We start from the raw sequence: 10,642 nt of genomic DNA, 5'->3' as shown, positions 1-10,642 counted from the left end.
TAGATACAGAGTAAAGCTCCCTCTACACTGTCCCCCATCAAACATTCCCAGGACAGGGACAGCACGGCGTTAGAGACAGAGTAAAGCTCACTCTACACTGTCCCTAATAAACACACCAAGGGCAGGGAGAGTATGGGGTTAGTTACAAAGTAAAACTGCCTCTACAATGCTCCCCCATCAAACACACCCAGGACAGGGACAGCACAGGGTTAGACACAGAGTAAAGCTCCCTCTACACTGTCCCCCCATTAAGCATTCCCAGGACAGGGACAACATGGGGTTAGATGCAGAGTAAAGCTCCCTCTACACTGCCCCGCCCCATCAAACACTCCCAGGACAGGGACAGTGCGGGGTTAGATGCAGAGTAAAGCTCCCTCTACACTGCCCCCCCCCCCCCCCCCCCCCATCAAACACTCCCAGGACAGGGACAGTGCGGGGTTAGATACAGAGTAAAGCTCACTCTACACTGTCCCCCATCAAACACTCCCAGGACATGGACAGCACAGGATTAGATACAGAGTAAAGCTCCCTGTACACTGTTCTCCCATCAAACACTCCCAGGACAAGGACAGGGACAGCACGGGGTTAGATGCAGAGTAAAGCTCACTCTACACTGTCCCCCATCAAACATACCCAGGACAGGTACAGCACAGGGTTAGAGACAGCGTAAAGCTCTCTCTGCACTGTTCCCCATCAAACACTCCAAGGACAGAGCTAGCAAGGCATTAGATGGAGAGTAAAGCTCTCTCTACTCTTCTGAATGAAACGTACAGCTCCCTTTACTCTGTCCAAATGAAACACTGAAGGTGGGGACAGCAAAGGGTCAGATACAGCGTGGAGCTGTTTCTATACTATCCCCCCCCCACCCCATCCCCAGTCGAACACTCCCAGGTCAGTCAGCAGTGCGCGGGCTGGATTGAACCCTGGCTGTGGCGATGCTGACACAGCACCTCTGACACGTTCCCCCTCCCCCCCCCCCCCCCCGTTTGAAGTGCGCCGCTCACCCTCAGTGTCTCTCGTGTGTGTGTGTTCTTGCCTCCTGCAGCAGCCGCCCCAGTCCCAGTCATCGCTCCAGCGAGGGCTCCACACCTCCGCTCGCAGTGTGCTCTCCAACTTTGCCCAGGGCCCCCAGCTGCATGTGGCCAGCGGTCTCCTCGGCATGCCAGGTAAGCATGCAGTGCGGAGCGGAGCCCCCAGCCGAGGACAAAGGCCGTACTTCACCAGCTCAGGTAGACACAAACGCTCTCTGCTCGGCCGCGCGGCGCTCAAGCGGCCCTCGGGTCTGTCTTTGCTTCACCTCTGGACCACTTCCCTGCACAGTGAAACCTGTAACAGAAAGAAAACGCGGACCCCTTCCCCCTCACACCCCTTCCGCCCTGCTCTGTTCTCCCGTTCGAGTGTGTCGTTTTGAGCTCTCCTCTCCTGCGCGGAGGCTGCGGGGGGAGGGGGGGGGGCGGGGGGTCTGGTGTCAGACCCACAGACGAAGGCGTTCCAGTCCAAGATAGGGCACTTTCCCGGCCGCCGTGCACTCTGGGAAAACAGCCCGCCATTCACCCGGCGGCCATGGGAATCATATTGGTGCGTTAAATGCCAACCCGGCCCCTCCCCACGCCAAATGGGAGGCCTGTAGCGGATTTTATTCATTATTTGGGAGGGGTGGCCACAATTGGAATGTTTCCTCTTCTGTTTGACGGGGCTGGGGGGGGGGGGAGTTGGGGGTGGGCATACGTACACGTTTCACTGTGCATAGGGTTTCCGTGCGGCCTGCGTGTAGTGGCCCACCGTTTCAATCACAGCATGCGCCCGGGAGAGAGTCGCTGGTTTGCATCTGGTGGGCTGGCACTGCCAGAAAGGAGAGCGCACTGTTGGTGGGCGGACGAGGGTGGGCAGAGGGTCAGATGCTGGGGTGAGGTGGGGTTGGGGGTGGGGGTGGAGCTAGAGCAGTAATGCCCCAGCGGAGGGTAAGGGAGCTCCCGCGGTGCTGCCAGGATGCAGCAGCTAGCGGGCCAGGCTCTGGTCAGAGGGGGCGTTTTCTTGTGGTGCCCAGCCCCAGCTGGAAACATGGCAGTTTCTGGTGGCTTTGCAATAATTCCAGGATTGAAAACAAACGACACCCCCCCCCCCCCATTGGTTTGTGCTGATTGGAGCCCGGGTTGTGAGGGTGACTTGCACACACAGATCCTGTCTGTGATGGGGGCTGTGTAGAAAGTCCTTTACGTTCAGGCTAAACGAGTAAAGGAATGTTTACTTTCAGTTTAAAAGGGTAGGGGAGCGTTATTTTGAGTTTAAAAGAGTAGGGGGAGGCTTTACTCTGTATCTAAGCCTGATCTGTCCCTGCCCTTAGGGTGTTTAATCGGGACAGTGTAGAGGGAGCTTTACCCTGTATCTAACGCTGTGCTGTCCCTGTCCTGGGATGAGGGAAAGTGTAGAGGGACCTTTACTCTGTACCTAACCTCGTCCTGTCCCTGGGATGGTGGGGACAGTGTAGAGGGAGCTTTACTCTATATCTAACCCCGTGCTGTCCCTGTCCCTGGGATTGGAGGGACAGTGTAGAGTGAGCTTTACTCTGTATCTAACGCTGTGCTGTCCCTGTCCTGGGTGTGTTTGATTGGGGATAGTGTCGAGGGAGCTATACTCTGTACCTCACTCCATACTTTGTTCTTGTCCTGGGAATGTTTGATGGGGGACAGTGTAGAGGGAATCTTACTCTGTATCTAACCCCGTGCTGTCCCTGTCCTGGGAGTGTTTGATGTGGGGACAGTGTAGAGGGAGCTTTACTCTGTATCTAACCCTGTGCTATCCCTGTCTTGGGAGTGTTTGATGGGGACAGTGTAGAGAGAGCTTTACTCTAATCCTGTGCTGTCCCTGTCCTGGGAGTGTTTGATAGCGACAGTGTAGAGGGAGCTTTACTCTATATCTAACCCTGTGCTGTCCCTGTCCTGAGAGTGTTTGATAGCGACAGTGTAGAGGGAGCTTTACTCTATATCTAACCCTGTGCTATCCCTGTCCTGAGAGTGTTTGATAGCAACAGTGTAGAGGGAGCTTTACTCTGTATCTAACCCTGTGCTATCCCTGTCCTGGGAGTGTTTGATGGGGACAGTGTAGATGGAGCTTTACTCTATATCTAACCCTGTGCTGTCCCTGTCCTGGGAGTGTTTGATAGCGACAGTGTAGAGGAAGCTTTACTCTGTGCTATCTCTGTCCTGGGAGTGTTTGATGGGGAGTCAGTGTAGAGTGAGCTTTACTCTGTATCTAACCCTGTACTGTCCCTGTCCTGGGAGTGTTGGATGGGGAGACAGTGTAGATGGAGCTTTACTCTGTATCTAACCCTGTACTGTCCCTGTCCTGGGAGTGTTTGATTGGGACAGTGTAGAGAGAGCTTTACTCTAATCCTGTGCTGTCCCTGTCCTGGGAGTGTTTGATGGGGACAGTGTAGAGAGAGCTTTACTCTATATCTAACCCCGTGCGGTCCCTGTCCTGGGAGTGTTTGATGGAGGGGACAGTGTAGAGAGAGCTTTACTCTAATCCTGTACTGTCCCTGTCCTGGGAGTGTTTGATGGGGGGGTCAGTGTAGAGGGAGCTTTACTCTATATCTAACCCTGTACTGTCCCTGTCCTGGGAGTGTTTGATGGGGGGGACAGTGTAGATGGAGCTTTACTCTGTATCTAACCCTGTACTGTCCCTGTCCTGGGAGTGTTTGATTGGGACAGGGACCGCACGGGGTTAGATATAGAGTAAAGCTCTCTCTACACTGTCCCCATCAAACACTCCCAGGACAGCTTTACTCTAATCCTGTGCTGTCCCTGTCCTGGGAGTGTTTGATGGGGGGGACAGTGTAGAGAGAGCTTTACTCTAATCCTGTAATGTCCCTGTCCTGGGAGTGTTTGATGGGGACAGTGTAGAGAGAGCTTTACTCTAATCCTGTGCTGTCCCTGTCCTGGGAGTGTTTGATGGCGACAGTGTAGAGGGAGCTTTACTCTAATCCTGTGCTGTCCCTGTCCTGGGAGTGTTTGATGGGGGGGACAGTGTAGAGAGAGCTTTACTCTAATCCTGTACTGTCCCTGTCCTGGGAGTGTTTGATGGCGACAGTGTAGAGGGAGCTCTCCGCTACGTTAAGATGGTTCGGCGAAATTAATTTAACCTGAGGTGACGTGATTTGACATGTGTTACAGCAGCAACACAGCTCAGGATAGACTTGGGGACCTGTTTGCAAACCCAGCGGCCAGCGTTCCAATGGTCAGTGAACAGTCAGTCAGGTGCCCAGGGTGGAGGTTTGTGGGGGGGTGGGGTGGGTTGCTGAGGGTCTGAAAGAGGCCCTGGGGATGTGAGCGTTGTCTTTGACCCAGCCCTGCCTGGGTATCCCTGGGCTGCAGCCCCAGAATCCAGTCGTGTTGATGCCTGGATTGGGATGGAGGCAGCAGCAGTGGGTTCCTGAGTCTGCCACTGTGGCATCGGTGCCACACTCTGCAGTGGGTATAGCGTACCATTGTGGGGGTAGAGGGGGAGCGGAGGGTGTAGGGGAAGCACCCATCCAGGCATCTCAGTCGCACACCCACCCTGTTCCACTTGAGACAGCCCATCCCTTTGGAACGGCTCTGACTGTGAGGGCAGTGTGGCACTCCCTCAGTGCGGCACCAGGCCCGGTGGGAGTTGCGAGGGGGGGGTAATCGACGGCGCCCTTTGCCCCCACACTGAAAGTGTGGGGTCAGCAGATCTGTTATTGACACTCACCCTCACCCTTCCTTCCACCAAAGGCCCCTCACCAACAAGTGCTGGGCAGGTCAGTCCTGACTTGGAGGCTGGTGCCCATAGCTGGAGGGCGGGTGGGGGAACACAAACCCTGCCAGTGCCGCCCACCCATTCCGCTTCACTAACCGGTTGGCCCACTGCCAGTGCCTGTTGGCAAGGTCCAGGCTCCCAGCCGCTGGGCGCAGAGACCACCCCTCCATCCCGTGTTCAAGCTGAGGGGACACAGGGATTAATGTTGAGATCAAGCGTCAGCGCGCAGTCCTTTCTGAACACCCCCCCCCCCCAACCCGCTCACTCTCCACTCCCTTCAACTTGGTTCAGTGGAAAGGTGGTTTCATTGGTACAACTCTGGGCTGCACCGGGCATGGTTGTCCTGGGGTGCCCACCCTCCAACTGAGATGGGCCCCTACCCCTTCTGGGACTGGCATGGTGGCTCAGTGGTTGGCGCTGCTGCCTCATGGCGCCAGGGACCCAGGATTTACTCCAGCCTCGGGGTGACTGTGTGGGGTTTGCACATTCTCCCTGTGTCTGTGTGGGTTTCCGCCCACAATCCAAAGATGTGCAGGTTAGGGTGGATTGGCCATGCTAAACTGTCCCGTAGTGTCCAGGGATGTGCAGGTCAGGGTGGGTTGGCCATGCTAAATTGTCCCATAGTGCCCAGGGATGTGCAGGTTAGGGTGGATTGGCCATGCTAAATTGTCCCATAGTGCCCAGGGATGTGCAGGTTAGGGTGGATTGGCCGTGCTAAATTGTCCCATAGTGCCCAGGGATGTGCAGGTTAGGGTGGATTGGCCATGCTAAATTGTCCCGTAGTGCCCAGGGATGTGCAGGTTAGGGTGGATTGGCCATGCTAAATTGTCCCATAGTGCCCAGGGATGTGCAGGTTAGGGTGGATTGGCCATGCTAAATTGTCCCATAGTGCCCAGGGATGTGCAGGTTAGGGTGGACTGGCCATGCTAAATTGTCCCATAGTGCCCAGGGATGTGCAGGTTAGGGTGGATTGGCCGTGCTAAATTGTCCCATAGTGCCCAGGGATGTGCAGGTTAGGGTGGATTGGCCATGCTAAATTGTCCCGTAGTGCCCAGGGATGTGCAGGTTAGGGTGGATTGGCCATGCTAAATTGTCCCATAGTGCCCAGGGATGTGCAGGTTAGGGTGGATTGGCCATGCTAAATTGTCCCATAGTGCCCAGGGATGTGCAGGTTAGGGTGGATTGGCCATGTTAAATTGTCCTGTAGTGCCCAGGGATGTGCAGGTTAGGGTGGATTGGCCATGTTAAATTGTCCTGTAGTGCCCAGGGATGTGCAGGTTAGGGTGGATTGGCCATGCTAAATTGTCCCATAGTGCCCAGGGATGTGCAGGTTAGGGTGGATTGGCCATGCTAAATTGTCCCATAGTGCCCAGGGATGTGCAGGTTAGGGTGGATTGGCCATGCTAAATTGTCCCATAGTGCCCAGGGATGTGCAGGTTAGGGTGGATTGGCCATGCTAAATTGTCCCGTAGTCCCCAGGGATGTACAGGTTAGAGTGGATTGGCCATGCTAAATTGTCCCATAGTGCCCAGGGATGTGCAGGTTAGGGTGGATTGGCCATGCTAAACTGTCCCGTAGTGTCCAGGGATGTGCAGGTCAGGGTGGGTTGGCCATGCTAAATTGTCCCATAGTGCCCAGGGATGTACAGGTTAGAGTGGATTGGCCATGTTAAATTGTCCCATAGTGCCCAGGGAGGTGCAGGTTAGGGTGGATTGGCCATGCTAAATTGTCCCATAGTGTCCAGGGATGTGCAGGTTAGGGTGGATTGGCCATGCTAAATTGTCCTATAGTGCCCAGGGATGTACAGGTTAGGGTGGATTGGCCATGCTAAATTGTCCCATAGTGCCCAGGGATGTGCAGGTTAGGGTGGATTGGCCATGCTAAATTGTCCTATAGTGCCCAGGGATGTACAGGTTAGAGTGGATTGGCCATGCTAAATTGTCCCATAGTGTCCAGGGAGGTGCAGGTTAGGGTGGATTGGCCATGCTAAATTGTCCCATAGTGTCCAGGGAGGTGCAGGTTAGGGTGGATTGGCCATGCTAAATTGTCCCATAGTGTCCAGGGATGTGCAGGTTAGGGTGGATTGGCCATGCTAAATTGTCCCATAGTGCCCAGGGAGGTGCAGGTTAGGGTGGATTGGCCATGCTAAATTGTCCCGTAGTGCCCAGGGAGGTGCAGGTTAGGGTGGATTGGCCATGCTAAATTGTCCCGTAGTGCCCAGGGAGATGCAGGTTAGGGTGGATTGGCCATGCTAAATTGTCCCATAGTGCCCAGGGATGTGCAGGTTAGGGTGGACTGGCCATGCTAAATTGTCCCATAGTGCCCAGGGATGTGCAGGTTAGGGTGGATTGGCCATGCTAAATTGTCCCGTAGTGCCCAGGGAGGTGCAGGTTAGGGTGGATTGGCCATGCTAAATTGTCCCATAGTGCCCAGGGATGTGCAGGTTAGGGTGGATTGGCCATGCTAAATTGTCCCGTAGTGCCCAGGGAGGTGCAGGTTAGGGTGGATTGGCCATGCTAAATTGTCCCATAGTGCCCAGGGATGTGCAGGTTAGGGTGGATTGGCCATGCTAAATTGTCCCATAGTGCCCAGGGAGGTGCAGGTTAGGGTGGATTGGCCATGCTAAATTGTCCCATAGTGCCCAGGGAGGTGCAGGTTAGGGTGGATTGGCCATGCTACATTGTCCCATAGTGCCCAGGGATGTGCAGGTTAGGGTGGATTGGCCATGCTAAATTGTCCCATAGTGCCCAGGGAGGTGCAGGTTAGGGTGGATTGGCCATGCTAAATTGTCCCATAGTGCCCAGGGAGGTGCAGGTTAGGGTGGATTGGCCATGCTACATTGTCCCATAGTGCCCAGGGATGTGCAGGTTAGGGTGGATTGGCCATGCTAAATTGTCCCATAGTGCCCAGGGATGTGCAGGTTAGGGTGGATTGGCCATGCTACATTGTCCCATAGTGCCCAGGGATGTACAGGTTAGGGTGGATTGGCCATGCTAAATTGTCCCGTAGTCCCCAGGGATGTACAGGTTAGAGGGGCTAGCCACGGGAAATGCACGAGTACAGGGTTGGGACAGGGAGTGGTGGGTTGCTGTTCGGAGAGTCGGTGCGGACTGGATTGGCCGAATGGCCTCTTCCCACACTGTAATGATTCTATGACTCTATGAATATTAATTAATCCGTACAGCTCTTAGCCCCTCCCTTTCTGACTGGATTTGACTCTCAGACGTGTTTCCTTTTCTCTCTCTCTCTCTCGCCCTCCTTGTTTTTGTTTTGTTGCTGTTGTCGTTTCTCCCGCAGGGGTCAGCATGTCGTACATCAATGCTGGGGTCGGAGGTCAGAAGGGCTCGTCCTTGGCGGACCGTCAGCGCGAGTATCTGCTGGATATGATCCCCCCCAGGCCCATCTCACAGTCCATCAGCACGCCCAAGTGAAGGGCTGCTCCCGTCGCATGCAGTGCCTGTCCTGGTGCCTCGTTACTTAACCCGCCGCTTCGGAGGGAGCAGAACCCCCTACTTTACCCCCTCCCCTTCCCTCCTCCACACTCCTGCTCCTCCCGGCCCCACCCTCAACCCCAGTATTATCGTTCTCTGTATCTGTTGCTAACCGTGTCCTCGGCCTTGTGGGGGTAGGGGAATGGAGAATGGGCTTCCCCAACACTCTGCTGCTCGCACCACCTCACAATGCAAGTGGCAGCCTTCAGGAAGGGTTGTCTGTGTGTGTGTGTGTGTCTGTCTGGATGTCTATCTGTGTGTGAGCATGTGTGGGAGTGTGTGTCTGTGTGTGAGTATATGTGGGAGTGTGCCTGTGTGTGAGTATATGTGGGAGTGTGTCTGTGTGTGAGTATATGTGGGAGTGTGTGCCTGTGTGTGAGTATATGTGGGAGTGTGTGCCTGTGTGTGAGTATATGTGGGAGTGTGTGTCTGTGTGTGAGTATATGTGGGAGTGTGTGCCTGTGTGTGAGTATATGTGGGAGTGTGCCTGTGTGTGAGTATATGTGGGAGTGTGTGTCTGTGTGTGAGTATATGTGGGAGTGTGTGTCTGTGTGTGAGTATATGTGGGAGTGTGTATCTGTGTGTGAGTATATGTGGGAGTGTGTATCTGTGTGTGAGTATATGTGGGAGTGTGTGCCTGTGTGTGAGTATATGTGTGAGTGTGCCTGTGTGTGAGTATATGTGGGAGTGTGTGTCTGTGTGTGAGTATATGTGGGAGTGTGTCTGTGTGTGAGTATATGTGGGAGTGTGTCTGTGTGTGAGTATATGTGGGAGTGTGCCTATGTGTGAGTATATGTGGGAGTGTGTCTGTGTGTGAGTATATGTGGGAGTGTGTGCCTGTGTGTGAGTATATGTGGGAGTGTGTGCGTGTGTGTGAGTATATGTGGGAGTGTGTGTCTGTGTGTGAGTATATGTGGGAGTGTGTGCCTGTGTGTGAGTATATGTGGGAGTGTGTGCCTGTGTGTGAGTATATGTGGGAGTGTGTATCTGTGTGTGAGTATATGAGCATGAGCACACACGTGCCTGTACGTGTGTACCCGTGTGCATGCACGCTTGTACCTGTGTGTGTATGTATGTGTTCCTGTATGTGTGTGCATGTGGGTGCCTATATGTGTGTGCACCTGTACATGTGCCTGTATGTGTGCATGTGTGCACCTGTATGTGTGTGTATGTGTGCACCTGAACCTGTATGTGTGTGCATGTGTGCACCTGTACCTGGGTGTCTGTACGTGTGTGCATGTGCGCACCCATGCCTGGGTGCCTGTGTGTGTACCTGTGTGCATGCATGCTTGAACCTGTGCGTGTATGGGTGCGCCTGTATGTGTGTGTACATGTGCCTCTGTGTGTGTGTTTACCTGTTGTTTTCCTGCTTCCTCTCCCTTCACCACCCTCTTTGCCCCTGACGACAGCTTCTTTCCCTGGGCACCTCAGGGTACCCGTAGCACTCACTTGGCCCCATTTGGCGTGCCACGGAGACGGCAGAGGGATTTCGCTCGATGCCCAGCTCGTCCCCCTCCCCACCCCCACTGAGAGCTCTGACTGGTGTGTTCTGGCGGAGAAGGGGGTGAGGGATGGGGGTGAGTAGAAGGGAAGGGAGTGGCAGTCCTATTCCCACCTGAGCCTCTCAGCAGCAGCAGGAGGTGAGCTGTGTCCCCTGGGTGGGGGGAGAGGGGAGAGGGGTAGGGTGGGAGCCAAGACTTGCAGAAGCACAAATCGTGACTGTGCCGAGAGGTGGAGCCTCTGCAGCCCTGAATGTGTTTTTTCTGCGTGTCTGTGTGTGTGAGTATTTGTGGGGGTGGGGGGGGTAGCAGGGGGGACTGTGTGTGTGTATATGGGGGTGGTGTATCTGTGTGTGAGTATTTGTGGGGGAGAATGTATTGAGTATACGTGGGAGTGTGTGTCTGTGAGAGTATATGTGTGTGTATATATGTAGGAGTGTGTGTCTGTGTGTGAGTACATGTGGCAGTGTGTGAATATATGTGGGGGGGTGTCTGTGAGTATATGTGGGCCGTGTATCTGTGTGTGCGTATATGTGGGGTGTGTGTGTGTGTGTGTCAGTATATGTGGGGAGTTGTATCTGTGTGTGAGTACATGTGGGAGTGTGTGTGTCAGTATATGTGGGGGCGTGTATCTGTGTGTGAGTGCATGTGGGAGTGTGTGTGAGTATATGTGTGGGGGGTGTCTGTGAGTATATGTGGAGCGTGTATCTGTGCGTATATATGGGGGGGTGTGAGTATATGTGGGGGTTGTATCTGTGTGAGTGCATGTGGGAGTGTGTGTGTGTCAATATATGTGGGGTGTGTATCTGTGTGCGTATATATGGGGGTGTGTGAGTATATGTGGGGGGGTGTATCTGTGTGAGTACATGTGGC

At 54.3% G+C, this 10,642-nt stretch overlaps 1 protein-coding gene across 4 annotated transcripts in view; it reads left to right on the top strand.

Annotated features, from left to right (window-relative positions):
• gatad2b (GATA zinc finger domain containing 2B) overlaps positions 1 to 9,963 on the top strand; it is an 87,131-nt gene extending 77,168 nt beyond the window's left edge. For 2 of the 4 annotated variants that reach the window (XM_087985072.1, XM_087985071.1), the window contains exons 9-10: positions 1,046 to 1,229; positions 8,077 to 9,962. In XM_087985072.1, the coding sequence (XP_087841198.1) occupies positions 1,046 to 1,229; positions 8,077 to 8,210 (318 nt within the window). In that variant the 3' untranslated portion in view covers positions 8,211 to 9,962. Of the gene's footprint in view, positions 1 to 1,045; positions 1,230 to 8,076 lie in introns of all 4 variants that reach the window. The other 2 variants (XM_087985073.1, XM_087985074.1) reach the window with 2 other exon arrangements.
• Positions 9,964 to 10,642: the final 679 nt, after the last annotated feature.

Source organism: Chiloscyllium plagiosum, unplaced genomic scaffold (assembly GCF_037043375.1).
Source record: "Chiloscyllium plagiosum isolate Xiang-an unplaced genomic scaffold, Cpla_swu_hap1 HiC_scaffold_50, whole genome shotgun sequence".
Taxonomy (NCBI): Eukaryota; Metazoa; Chordata; class Chondrichthyes; order Orectolobiformes; family Hemiscylliidae; genus Chiloscyllium; species Chiloscyllium plagiosum.
Note: the sequence above shows the minus strand (reverse complement) of the source record. Positions and strands in the feature narration are given on the sequence as shown.